Source organism: Garra rufa, chromosome 12 (assembly GCF_049309525.1).
Source record: "Garra rufa chromosome 12, GarRuf1.0, whole genome shotgun sequence".
NCBI classification, from domain to species: domain Eukaryota; kingdom Metazoa; phylum Chordata; class Actinopteri; order Cypriniformes; family Cyprinidae; genus Garra; species Garra rufa.
In genome coordinates, this window is record NC_133372.1 from 38,388,668 (window position 1) to 38,403,304 (window position 14,637).

At 37.1% G+C, this 14,637-nt stretch overlaps 1 protein-coding gene across 2 annotated transcripts in view; it reads left to right on the plus strand.

Annotated features, from left to right (window-relative positions):
- Nucleotides 1-14,637, plus strand: part of phc2b (polyhomeotic homolog 2b (Drosophila)) — a 44,605-nt gene that overhangs the window by 14,425 nt on the left and 15,543 nt on the right. Inside the window, exons 1-7 of one of the 2 annotated variants that reach the window (XM_073851506.1) lie at nucleotides 2,479-2,612; nucleotides 6,319-6,583; nucleotides 9,421-9,579; nucleotides 9,672-9,749; nucleotides 9,874-10,035; nucleotides 10,205-10,354; nucleotides 12,695-12,971. In XM_073851506.1, coding sequence (XP_073707607.1) covers nucleotides 2,563-2,612; nucleotides 6,319-6,583; nucleotides 9,421-9,579; nucleotides 9,672-9,749; nucleotides 9,874-10,035; nucleotides 10,205-10,354; nucleotides 12,695-12,971 — 1,141 coding nt within the window. In that variant the 5' untranslated portion in view covers nucleotides 2,479-2,562. Of the gene's footprint in view, nucleotides 1-2,478; nucleotides 2,613-6,318; nucleotides 6,584-9,420; nucleotides 9,580-9,671; nucleotides 9,750-9,873; nucleotides 10,036-10,204; nucleotides 10,355-12,694; nucleotides 12,972-14,637 lie in introns of those variants that run through there. The other variant, XM_073851508.1, reaches the window with a different exon arrangement.

Sequence of the window (14,637 nt, forward strand, 5' to 3'; positions counted from 1 at the left end):
AAAAAGTCGCAAAACAATACAAAATGGAGTCTTCAAGCAGTGAGGATGATTTTGTTGTCCCCTCTTTTCTTAGAAAGAGAGAGAGAAAAAAAGAGGAAATATTGGGGTCCATTCAATTATGGTTTTGCGTAGAGAGGAAGGAAAGTTCCACCTGCTTATTAAGGAGCTGCGGGATTATCCTGGGTGATTCAAAGTTTACTTTAGGATCTAAGTAAATGTGAATGCTTTGCTAGCATTACGCCAGATTTTAAAAAGAAGACCATCAATTTCTATGAACTTGTCAGACGCAATTCTGGAATTGGCGAAGAGAAACATAGGATATTGCAATTTGGAGTTAATGGAATTACTATTAGGAATTTCACTGTTAATATTTTTCACTTGTTTTACCAGTTTTCATAATGTAGACAGAGAGAGTGCATAAGTATTTGGTATTCGTTTATATAATAAAAAACCTATAATAAATCAATACACTAGATAAAATAAACCATATGTGTCCACATTGTATTGATTTATGCTTACTGGTGAAAGTGCAATACCTACAAAGCAAAAGTAAATTTCTCAAATGTGACCCTGGACCACAAAACCAGTCATAAGGTTAAATTTTACAAAACTGAGATTTATATATAATATGAAAGCTCAGTAAATAAGCTTTCTATTGATGTATGGTTTGTTAGGATAGGACAACATTTGGCCGAGATACATCTATTTGAAAATCTGGAATCTGAGGATGCAAAAAAATCAAAATCCTGAGAAAATCACCTTTAAAGTTGTCCAAATTAAGTTCTTAGCAATGCATATTACTAATCAAAAATTACATTTTGATACATTTACAGTAGGAATTTTACAAAAAATCTTCATGGAACATGATCTTTACTTAATTTACTAATGATTTTTGGCATAAAAGAAAAATCAATAATTTTGACCCATACAATGTATTTTTGGCTATTGCTACAAACATACCCCAGCGACTTAAGACTGGTTTTGTGGTCCAGGGTCACAAATGACAACAATCATTACGATTATAATTTTGAGCCAAAATAATTTATCAGTTTAACCATTATACAGCATGAAGAAAATGTGAAAGATTTCATTGACTAAAACACATACATTTTGTTGACTGAAACTTGACTAAACAAAAAAAGGACAAGGTTGACTAAATATGATAACTAAATATAATTGTTAAATTGTCAAGTTTTCATTGACTAAAACTAAACTAAAATACTTCGGGTTTTCTTTGACTAAAACTAGACTAGAATGTTGAGACTTTTATTCGACTAAAACTAAATAGGATAAGGTTGACTAAATATGATAAAAACTAACAAGGACATTTAACACGGGACTAAGACTAAAATTGGAAATAACTGACAAAATTAACACTGTTTATTAATGCTGTTTTAAAATGAAAATGCACTAATGCAAACAAGGCTTTAGTTCATCGTCTGTACATTCTGGTCGAAATAAGTAAGGTTGGGCAAAAAATTGCAAGTCATCCCTTCTGTCCAAATCTTCAGACATGTTTATGTGACTTCCTCTGCTTGTAAACAAGGCGCAGCGCATCCAGGTTCTATGTCAGAACGCCGGCTCCTGCATCAGCAGCACTATACGCATGCAACGTGAACACGTGCCAAAGACTGACACGAAAGAATATTTTAAATAAAATTGTTATTTTTGTTTTCTTTGCGCACAAAAAGTATTTTTGTATCTTCATAAAATTCATTTCAAACACTGATATCATATGGACTATTTTAACAATGCCCTTACTACCTTTCTGGGCCTTGAACATGTTAGTTGTGTTGCTGTCTATGCAGGGTAATAAAAAATATCTTAATTTGTGTTCCAAAGATGAACAAAGGTCTTACTGGTTTGGAACAACACAAATGTGAGTAATTAATGAGAGAATTTTCATTTTTGTGTAAGCTAACCTTTTACGAAAACTAAGTGTGCTATTTGTTCCAACAAAACACTGCTACAATGTCAGGGTGTTGTTATGTGGTTTCCAGGTTGTTCTGGCTGCTATGCTGTTTCTAAGGTATTCTGAATGGTTGCTAGGTGGTTGCTAGGGCATTCTGGGTGTGTTGTTCTGCAACAAATATCAATAAGCCAAAATAATAGAATTGAGGTTTACTGAAGTCCTTAACCTATTATGAAATAGATTTAAACACCAAACAAGTATGACATTTCCATCTAGGTCTCATTTTCTGGGACAGTCCATTTTCCTCCGTTTTGGCAGGACGAGCATCACCGGTGAATATTCTGAAAGGGGGAGCTGGTGGTGCTTATAGAGGGGGATAAAAAATCATTACCATCATCCTCATTAGAGAAGAACCAATTGTCCAATCAGCACACAGCTCTGCAATAGGACTCCAAAAAGCACCCCCAGTTGGCTGTCGCTAGGAAACCGCAGAACTAGGGGGGGCTCGCATGCGTGTGTTAGATGGAGAGAAACAGGGAGAGAGAGAGTGTGTCTGTGCCTGGCGACTGGGACGGTGGATGCTAGCGGTGATCTGGCAGGATTGGGGTGCAGAACGCACACTAGACAAAGAAGCATTAGGGTCCTGAGGCATGGGGCTCACCACGGGGCCAAACGGAGCTCGTGCTGCCCCTCAGAAAAGGTAGGAGCTGGGGTTTTTGTCTGAGCACAGACATCCAGGTTCTTGGCTAACCTGGATGTCTGGGAAATCTCTCAGTGCATGCATATTGATGCACGTCTGTTTTCCATGTCTTCCATTTCCATCCTCATCCTTCCATCTTACCTAACGTCCCTTGAACTTTTCTCGCTTTTGGGAACGGTCTGTTAGATGGTTCTGTGTTTTGGAATTACTGACACTTATTTTTAGCTCTGCTAAAGGTGACAGTGAATTTAATAGTTGTTTAAACTGTACACTGTAGAGAGCCTCTCATTGGCTGGATGCATATGGTTGGTTGGACCGGAAGCCTCTGAGGGGCCCGGGACTTGGATTCAACATAAGAGCTTCCCTCTCATTAGCAGACCCACTCAAGTGCTAAATATGAACCAAGCAGGCTTTAATCAGGAGTGTATGGTATTTCATGATGCATTTCCACCATAGCACGTTCTAGTGTTTACTGTGGAACACAGCTGGATACATCTAAAAAGGCTGTGTTGGAGTGCTACCATAGTACTATGTGCACTATTTCTGCAGTATAAAGTATGTATACTAAGTATGCAGTATGCAAACTTTCTAAATGCATGATATAGCCACATATTATAACTCAAAAGGGGATTAAAATAGCAAAAACTGGATTATTTTGCATGTGAGCATAGAATGCACTAAGGAGCATGCTAGTATGCCATTGAGAAAACACTGAAGTAAACTAAAAGACAGCATCTTTGCATTTGTACAACGTTTAATATTATTCTAATTTTGTAACCATGTTCTCAGATATCCCTATGGCCCTTCCATTAATGCATATTAATGAGGCTCAGGACTTATATTTAGATTATCTAATTACAATGCCCAACTCCATTAGTTCTCTGGAGCGCAGGAAATGGCTTAGGGGGAGGGCTCACTGATATTACACCATCTCTTGGCGTAATAACAGACCCAGAAAGGGGGGAGGCATAATGGTTTGTTGTGGGTAAAGAGGGGGCGATTCGGAGTAGATACGGACGGGGTGAGGAGTGTGTGGGGTTAGTGGCTCTCCACCACGTGTGTGTGAGTAATTAAATGAGTATAATTGAAACCATGCCACACTTCCCCTCAAAAGCTACCCCCCGTCCCAACACTCGTTCTTTTTCTGTCCCCCATCTCAATCCCATTACCACTTTCTGTCCCTGAATAACAAACCCCAAAAGACAGAGAGAGAGAATGGAAAGAAGAGAAGTCATTTAAACATCAGTGCCTATGGCGATTCTAGTGATGAGATTTAGATGGGTGAACCCTCAGCCCAGGCACCTAATTTTCATTCATTAGGCGTGATTACATGCTTAATGTTTGTATGATGGGATGCACAGACATATGACTCTCTTGTGATATTTATGATATTTATTTATTGTTTATTTTTGATTATCACAGAAAATGAGTTCGACTTGGTTTAAAAACATGCATTACGTTTACAGAATGCACTTATAATGCAAGTTTATGCGGTAACACATTCTGGAGAATTTGGGTTCGCTATGTTTGTGAAATACTTAAGTCTCTAATTTTCAGCAAAGCTGCATTTATCTGACCAAAATACAGTAATATTGTGAAATATTATTACAGTTTAAAATAACCTTTCTCTTGAATATATTTTGCAAAGCTTAATTTTCAGCATCATTACTACACTCTTGTCACATGATCCTTCAGAAATCATTATAATATGCTGATTTGGTGCTCAAGAATCATTATTATCAGTGCTGAAAGCAGTCTTGCTGCTTCATATTTTTATGCAAACTATGATACATTTTTTTCAGGATTCTGATAAATAGAATTATTATAAATTGTTTTAACTGTTCATTTTGATCAGTTCAATGCATCCTTACTGAAAAGTATTATTGTTTCAGAAAAAAAAAAAAATCAACTGACCCTAATATATACATACACAAGTGATGTGCAATGCCTTGTTATAGACTCCAGGAAGACTAGCTGTTTTTAACAGCTAATGGAGATCTAAATAAATGAAATGAAATGTCCCAATCAATAAGTGCATTACTGTAAATATACCTTAAAGTTTAAATTATTGTCTGTGGCAATCAACAGCATGTTTAATCCATCTGTATAAAAACAGATTGAACCAAAAAAGTAATGTTGTGTTGATGCAAGTATTGTTTGACAACCTTCAATGTGGTTCTGTATCGCATATTGACATGGGCAACTCTACTGACTCGATGTGTAATCCATCTTCTGTGGCTGTTCATGTGATGGTAACTCGAGACTGCTGAGAAAAAAGGTTTACTGAAATGTAACACTCAAATTCAGTGTCTGGGATGAACTCAAATGCAATTATAATGTAATTTCCAGAAAAGTACATTATGCAAATTAAGTTATGTTTACATCTTAGGCTGCCAGTTCAGAGCTTTCTTTTATACATTACTCTTTAAAAAAAAGTAATGGTATCATCAAATGGTAATACCATGGTACTTTGCTATTTACCATGATACTGAATGACTGCTGTAATAATAGACCATGGTATTTACATGATACTTAAAATTATTTTAAAGAACACTATAGTAATACTACTAGGGCTGCATAATAAATTGAAATAAAACCTGAAATGGTTTAGTGTGATTTAATTTAAAAAATGTATGCACTGTTATCATTGTTTTTAATTTTATAGCCATATATTAATATGTAATCAAACAATTTTGGCCAAATTGTGTAGCACAGCAAACTTTGATTTTTTTTTTTTTTATTGCATTTTAAAATGCTATTGAATATAGCTATTGCTACTGAATAATCGTTGAATTTATAAAAAATACCCTGATCAAAAATGTACATACACCTTATTGTTAATACTCTGTTGTTACCCTTTTTTTTTAGTGATAGTTGTTCATGAGTCCCTTGTTTGTCCAGAATATGTGAAGAAAAATCCTTCAGGTCCCACAAATTCTTTGGTTGTCCAGCATTTTTGTGTATTTGAACCCTTTCCAACAATTACTGTATGATTTTGAGATCCATCTTTTCACACTGAGAACAACTGAGGGACTCATATACAACTATTACAGAAGATTCAAACACTCACTGATGCTCCAGAAGGAAAAATATGAATTAAGAGCCAGGGGTGTAAACTTCTCTGAACAGAATGAAAATGTGTACTTTTCTTATTTTGCATAAATATCATATTTTTTACATTTAGCACTGCCCTTCAGAAGTTACAGAAGATACTTACATGTTTTCCAAAAGACAAAATAAGTTAAATTTACCCTGATCTTCAAATTTAATGCACCTCTTAATGCATTGTGTTTCCTTCTGAAGCATCAGTGAGCTTTTGAACCTTCTGTAATAGTCGCATATGAGTCCCTCAGTTTTACTCAGTGTGAAAAGATGGATCTCAAAATCATACAGTCAGTGCTGGAAAGGGTTCAAATACACAAAAATGCTGAAAAACCAAAGAACTTGTAGGACCTGAAGGATTTTTCTGCAGAACAGCAGGCAGTTTAACTGTTCAGGACAAACAAGGGACACATGAACAACTATCACTAAACAAACAAACAAACAAAAAAACACAGCTGTGGATCATTCAGGTAACACAGTATTAAGAATCAAGTGTATGTTAACATTTGAACTATTAAGTTCTCTTGTGGACTATATGTACATGTCTATTATGTGAAATTTATGTAACAACAATATACTAATTCTTATTCTCTGTGTCTTTCAGCTTGCGTCGAGTGTGTCAGCGGGGCAGTCGTGGTTCAAAGGTGAGGCATCGGGGCGGCACAATGGAGGGCGAGCAGAGCACTCCTGCCTCCAGTGCCAGCAGCAGTACAGGCACTAGTACCTCCACCACAAACTCCACTGGCACCACCAATGCCTCCACTGCCAGCACTGTCAGCTCCACCAGCAGCAGCACCACGAGCAGCGGAAGACCGGCCGTTCCACAGATATCTGTATACAGTGGCATACCTGACCGACAGACTGTACAGGTGCGCTTCACACTCATCCCAAAACACAACCATCTGACTGAATCACTCAGTTCAAATAGAGACAACTGAGTTCAGAAGTCCACAGTCATTGTGTTTTATCATTCTTGTGTGCATGTTTACAACTTTCTTGTATAATCACTCACTGCATTGCACCACACATCACTTTTTTTCTTGCTTAAATGTTTAATTATTGGACTTTCAGTCCATACTGCCATCTGCTGGTGTGTTTAATACTGCAATCAGAAGAGGAAAGACAATGAAGATGCTGCATATTCATATATTTTCCTCTGTTGGGGAATGTGGTTGTTCATTATTGACTCTCCTTAATTGTAAATTAAGTGGCTGGCAATTAGGCACTGTTGCTAGATTTTAACGGAGCATGATATTGATAATCTAAACAGAAATGAAGGTACATTTATTAATTCTATTAAAGTGTTTTTCTTTTTTTTTAAATAATACCAATAATAATAGTATGTGAAGAGTACTTGTTGTTTCTTGGTCCATTGTTGTCGTTACTATTAATATTGTTATTAATAATAATTATGATAATAATCATGTATAGCACACTTCATGCATAAAATGCTGTACAAAGGGCTTCACATGACATATTTTGCTAATGCAAAAATGGCAACATCCGATCAATCCGATCACGTAGTTAAATTATTTGAACTGCATCGTCTATGTTCACTAAATAGTGTAAAGAAACAACTACATTTCAATCTTTAACAATACATATGCTATAAATGATAAAGACATGAAAATGTACTAGAAACAGGTAAGGCTGCTTCAGTCAGAGTATTCTTAGATCGCTGCATGATCAGACACAAGCAGCGCTGCTCGTTAAACTCAGTGCACTTTACTCACGCTAAGACCAGGGGTCGGGATGCCTGTTGCCTAGCAACTGTGCAGTTGTGGGCAGTTTAGAATGGACATAAAGGAAGAGACAAACGGAAGTGTGGGATGACGAGAACATATTATAGCTGGGAGAAGACGATAAGAACCTTTAGTGATGAGAACGATGAACATATCTGTCATCATATACTGAACGTGTCGTTTAAACGTCTGAATATTTGTTCAGGTATTTCAGCATCTTGTTTTGATTTTGTTCTGAATCTTACTGTCATGTTATGTGATGCTAGTTCAGGATCAGTATTGCAGAAAAACTGTTAAGCTAGGTAGGTGTTCACTCCTTGTCTACATGGTTTTCAATCTTTATTATTAGAGTATGATATTACAGAATTGTGTTTTAATACTGGATGTATAAGTATATACACTACCAGTCAAAAGTTTTTGAACAGGTACGAATTTTAATGTTTTGTAAAGATGTCTCTTCGGCTCATCAAGCCCACATTTATTTGATCTAAAGTTTTACTATTTAAAATAATTGTTTTCTGTTTGAATATATTTTAAAATGTCATTTATTCCTGTGATTTCAAAGCTGATTTTTAGCATCATTACTCCAGTAACATGATTCTTCAGAAATCATTTGAATATTCTGGCATTTATTATTATTATGTTGAAAACAGCTGAGTAAAGTTTAGAAGAACAGCATTTATTTGAAATAAAAATCTTTTGTAACATCATAAATAAAGGATCATGTGACACTAAAGACTGGAGTAATGATGCTGAAGATGTTGCTTTGATCACAGGAATAAATCGTATTTTGAAATACATTAAAATATAAAGCAGTTATTTTAAAAAGTAAAAATATTTCACAATATTACTGCTTTTGCTGTATTTTGGTTCAAAATAAATGCAGGCTTGGTGGACAGAAGAGACTTCTTTAAAAAACATTAAAAATCTAACCGTTAAAAAAAACTTTTGACTGGTAGTTTATTTGGTTGTCATTAAACAAATATCAAATTCTAACTGTTATCCTATAAGTGTTGTATTATTAGACTGGCAATGGCATATGTGTATAAACAAGCCCTGTAATACAGCAGCTAATATTACATCTTCCTAATAAATTAATTATGATAATACAACCATATAATCATCAATGCTGACCCTGAAAGCAATATAGGAAGTGATATACAACAGGAGAATCAGAGATCTGCTTCTTTTTCAAGCTTGTTGCAGTTTATTTTCTGACCAAAAGGAGGAGACAAATGCAAATTATTGAGACTTTGCATGATGGAACAAAACAAAAAGTTGACACCACCTTGAATCACAGCTTGCATCTTGCAGCTACTTATCATTTAAATATCTACTTTTTTGTCACTTGTTTCTCTCAAACTTCTTAAAGGGAAGTTCCCCTAAAAATTAAAATTCTGTCATTAATTACTCAGCCTCATTACGCTCCAAACCTGTAAGACCTTCGTTCATCTTCGGACCACAAATTAAGATATTTTTGATAAATTGCAAGAGCTTTCTGACCCTGGTTAAACCACTGATGTCACATGGACTATTTTAACAATGTCCTCACTACCTTTCTGGGCTGCTGTCAAAAATATCTTAATTTGTGTTCTAAAGATAAATGAAGGTCTTACAGGTTTGGAACAATATGAGGGTGAGTAATAAATGACAGAATTATAATTTTTGTGTGAAGTATCCCTTTAAGGTGAATACAATAGAAATATGTGACAACTGTTGACAAACAGCAAGGGTACAGAGCTACAAAAAATGCAGACATTTATATTGAGATCTCTGACTTTGGTTTCTTTGCAAATATAAGCACAGTTCAAGATACTACTGAGAAAGAAACTCTTGAGGAGACTCAAGATTACCAAAGTCATTTCCTCAGGGAAAAAAACCTTCAGCTCTATGTGAAGCAATTAAGATATTATTGAGATCTAATCTGGTTTCTCACTTTTTTTTCTGTCTCTCTTGAATGGTAGGTGATCCAGCAGGCTCTACATAGGCAGCCTAGCACAGCAGCGCAGTACCTGCAGCAGATGTATGCAGCTCAACAGCAGCATCTGATGCTGCAAACAGCAGCTCTACAGCAGCAGCACCTGAGCACAGCGCAGCTCCAGAGCCTCGCAGCAGTGCAGCAGGTCAGTAAGAATCCATAGTCACCTACAGCAAGGAGCATAATACACCCAAATATACTCTTACTATCCTGTCTGTCATGGTTTCTCCTTCTCAGGCCAGTTTAGCAGCTGGCAGGCAGACTTCAAACCAGAATGGGACCTCGTCAACCCAGAGCGGAACATCGCAGACCACGGTATGCTTTTATTTGAATGCAGCCATTAAAAACAGGCACATTATGACCACATCAATATCTTTGCTTGCACGTGACATAACACCAGGCTGCTCATGTCACAACTCTGTCTCTCTTATTCCCACAGATTAATTTAACCACGTCCCCTGCCGCTGCTCATCTGATCAGCCGTGCCCAGAGCGTAAACTCCGCCCCCTCTGGGATATCCCAGCAAGCCGTGTTGCTAGGCAACGCCTCAAGCTCCACCCTGACAGCCAGCCAAGCTCAAATGTACCTGCGAGCACAGATGGTGAGCACACCAGTAACCACAAACACAGAGTCTTTCATGTTTGTGAGGCTGCTTTCCTTATGTATATTTAGGAGTGAAACAATGACTCTTAATCTGTCATTGCTTTTTTGCTACATGAGTTTCCTGAGGATGTGGTGTTAATAAGCATCTTTGCGTGTGATTATTTTAGGCTCAGCAGAGTAATCTCGTGCATGTAGCCAGGAGTCTGGGCCGAGCCGTCCCTCTGTCCTCTCAGCTGATCCTAGCTCCCACAGCTACAGTAACTGCTCTACAGTCTGACACTAATGCAGCCAATAACACCCAGTCTGCCTCTGCACAGGTACACACACATGCTGATATACATTACTGTAATACATCCAAAAGTACCCTTGATTGCATAAACATTTCTCATCTGCATTTATGAATATGCTATGCTTAAAACATTTATCTTTGTGAAGCATTCATGAAATTGTGGACGTCTTGATCTACAAAAATCCTAAAGGAGCATTTACAGGATTACTTGGTATTTCGATTACAATTTGGAACATTTGTTGTACATGTATTAATTCAGCACTGTTTTAGAAGTTCACTTCCAGAATGAAAATTTCCTGATAATTTACTCACCCCCATGTCATCAAAGATGCTTATGTCTTTCTTTCTTCAGTTAAAAAAAGAAATTAAGGTTTTTGAGGAAAACATTCCAGGATTTTTCTCTATATAGTGGACTTCAATGTGAGCCAACAGGCTGAAGGTCCAAATTGCATTTCAATGCAGCTATAAATGACTCTTCTCTGGTCGAGAACTAAGGGTATTATTTAGCTAAACGATTTGTCTTTTTTTTTTTTAAATACAAGGAGAGGTCATATGTGATGTACGTAGAAGTACTGACCCAGTGTTTACAAAGCGAACGTGCAAAGAAAGTCAAACGCCCTTAACAAAAAAGGTAAAAACAATGTCAGACGATTTTGAAGTTGGAGGAGAAAATGAGATGGAATACAGACGAAGAACTAACTTTTCCAACATGATTATGTAATGTGTGAAGATGCACTTTGCAGAGTGCAAGACGAGCATTTGTGGTTAAAATGTATATAATTTTTTTAAAGAAAATGACATTTCGCTAGATAGAGCCCTTTGAAGCTGCATTGACACTGCAATTTGAACCTTTAACCCACTGGTGACCATTGAAGTCCACTATATGAAGAAAATTCTTCGAATGTTTTCCTCAAAAAAACGTTTTTTTTTGTTTTGTTTTTTTTTTTGCGACTGAAGAAGGAAAAACATGAACACGAAGTTTTCATTTAACGAATCAAACCTAAAAGATCCTAAAAGAAATTTTATAGGTTACCAATATAGCACAACACAAAATTATATTTCATATTTTGTTCTTTTAAAAAAAAACATTATGTTTGTCAATAGGATTAAATGCTCTATTTGGGACATCAGAAGGAAGCCTGTAGCGGCTCTCTATGGTCACCAAAGCAATACTTTTAATAATACTACTAATTACCAGCGATATTAATAATAACACCATAAATATTTCAATATTTTAAAAAGTCAACAGCATTTTGAACGATTAGTTCACTTGCAGAATAAAGATTTCCTGATAACTTACTCACATCTATGTCATCCAAGATGTTTGTGTTTTTGAGGAAAACATTGCAGTATTTTTTATTTTTTTGGTGATCAACAGGTTGAAGGTCCAAATTGCAGTTTCAGTGAAACTTCAAAGGGCTCTACACAATCCCAGTGGAGGAATAGGTCTTATCTAGCAAAATGATCAGTCATTTTCTAAAAAATAATGCAAATTTTGACTGACCAAAAACACTGGGTTGGGTACTTCTGGCCGGGCTCGTCCAAGATGAGCATTTGTGCTTAAAAAGTATAAAAATTATAGCTTTAGTTTTTTAGAAAATGACAGATCGTGTCACTAGATAAGATCCTTATTCCTCGGCTGGGATTGCGTAGAGCCCTTTGAAGGTGCATTAAAAACCGCAATTTGGACCTTCAACTCATTGTTCTCCATTGAAGTCCACTATATTAAAGAAAAATCCTGGAATGTTTTCCTCAAAAAAATTCTTTCGACTGAAGAAGGAAAGACATGAACATCTTGGATGACATGGGGTGAGTAAACTATCAGGAAATTTTTATTTTGGAAGTGAACTCATCCTTTAAGAATTACTTTACGATCACCATGACCAAATTATAATAACAATTCTAACAGGAATATTGTGCATATTACTTTAGGATCTTTAGCCTAGGTCATTCTGTGCTGTGAATTTAAAGGTTGTATCAGCGATTTCTAGCCTAAAACATAAAGTGTCAATTTCAGCTGACCTTTCTTCACGATCCGCTCGCTGCCTGCCCCATAAATTGTCTGTGAAAAAACCGCGTCTCTCTGGTCAGCCTAGGGAGCGAAAGTCCACAACACCAAACCCCTGACGCTGATTGGTTGGAACACTGTTTGTTTATCTGTGGAAAGGTTGGTAGTGCCGATTGTTTTTTTGGCATATCTCGGACCCTAGGCTGACCAGAGAGACGCGGTTTTTTCACAGACAATTTATGGGGCAGGCAGCGAGCGGATCGTGAAGAAAGGTCAGCTGAAATTGACACTTTATGTTTCAGGCTAGAAATCGCTGATACAACCTTTAAAGGTTTATTGTCTAATTTCTGACTTTCTCAGGTGCAGAACCTTGCCCTGCGCAACCAGCAGGGGGCGTCTTCCACCTCTCAGTCCTCAGGCCTCCAGGCGCTGAGTTTAAAGCAGACCCCCATCTCCATTCAGCCCACCCCACTCATCAAGACACCCAGCCAGAGTACTTCCAACTCAGACACTGGGAAAAGCAACATGAACGCTGCTTCCTCAGATGGAGTGAAGAAGGCAGAGGAAGGGCAAACAGAGATGAAAGCAGTTAACATGAGTCGTAGCGTGTCCTCATCACATCCCTTAATCGCACCAGGTAAACTCAGACCCATATGGCCTATAGTGCCGTTAAAAATATAACACTTATCCAACTGCAAACAGAGTTTTTTTTAGCTCTGAAATTGTTGTGCACACATATTTGCTGTTTAAACAAACTGAAAGGTTCAGTTCATTCCAACAGAAATGTTTTCTAACATGTGCACTCTGAGATCCAGCTTTATTTGTCTGTCCATCATGTCACTCACTAAGTACCAAAGAAAGGAGAAATGCACCCAAGGCTACATTTGTTTCTGCATGGATTATGTTCAAGTGCATTAATGCATACGTGGCTTTTGAAAAGCACACACTTTCTCAGAAAAGTCTGTCAGTGCCCGTCAACATCTGACATACACGCCATCAATCATTCCACTGGTCTCTAATCATAACAGCTCACACAGAGCAATTATCCTGCAGATTTAGAAGCAGGGACTTGGGCATGCAGAGGCCAGTAGAGACTAGGCTATGGTAGAAGATTAAAAAAGCCTTAAAAAGACTAAAGTATCTTAGGGTAGCTCCAGGGTCCAAAATTGGCAGTCAAGTGCCAAAATAAGTAAAAATAGGAGTTTTGTGTGAGCAAAATAAATCTAAGCCATAAAAATTGAGAAAACCTTTTTTACTTGTGTAATGAATCTACAGCTACATTTGTGCATTTACATAAACTTTCTCATTTGAGAGCTGCATTTCTTTCAATTTATATTATATCAGTGGTCATTTGCAGGTGTAAGGGGTATGCCACTGTTTATGAGCACACTGTTTATGAATGAAGATTAAACAAGCTTCAACTTGAACAAGTGTGTTTGAGAGGGCCCAAGTGAGCCTCAGTGGAGAGGAAGGGTAAAAAGCCACCTGACGTGTGTTTTGGGATGTATTTTCCATGGCAGTGTGCTCCAGAGAGCTGATGTGTGGTTTTCCCCTTGTGCATTAATGATATTCACATATCTGGAAACTCATCCTTGTTCAGTTGCTAAGAAATGTCCTAATGTTGTTCAACTTGTAAAAACCATGTGAAAGTGGCGAGACTGGAGATTTTGCTATAAAAAGTCTTACTATTTGCTCATACATCATCTCTTGAGAATATGATTCTCAGCTGAGCTGACTGTCGGATTTGACTTCTCGCTTTTGTTTTGTAGGAACTGGCACAGTCAAAACCAGTAAAAATAGCTTTTTCTGATGCTGAATGTACTATTTTGGTACTCATTTTTGTATCAAATAATTAAAGCAATTGTACTGAATGCGACCACACACCAGAGGGCTTGTAAAAAGAAAGTAGGAAAGAAAAGAACCACAGATATTAACATACTGCATACTGTACTAAATGGCATTACTTATTGTAGAGAAAATGCACCCACATAGGAAAATCTTGCTCAAAAATTGCTTTTCATGGTTTGGAAACTTAAAGGAGTTAAAATAAGCACAGTTTGAGACACTGACCTCTTCTGAAGCCCTAGAGGAGACACAGTTCTTTAACCTGAGATAGTCTCTATTGGCAAGAAATTTTGATTCGGCCCAACATGTGATAAAAAGAACATACTTTATGTCTTCAAGCAAATGTGATTGTTTTAATGTGTTATGTGCTGTGGCTTTGCATATAGCTGAACGTTCGACAGGAAATTTCGGGGTTTTCCAGGGTTGTGCTCTGCAGGGAATAACTCATCAACTCCTTA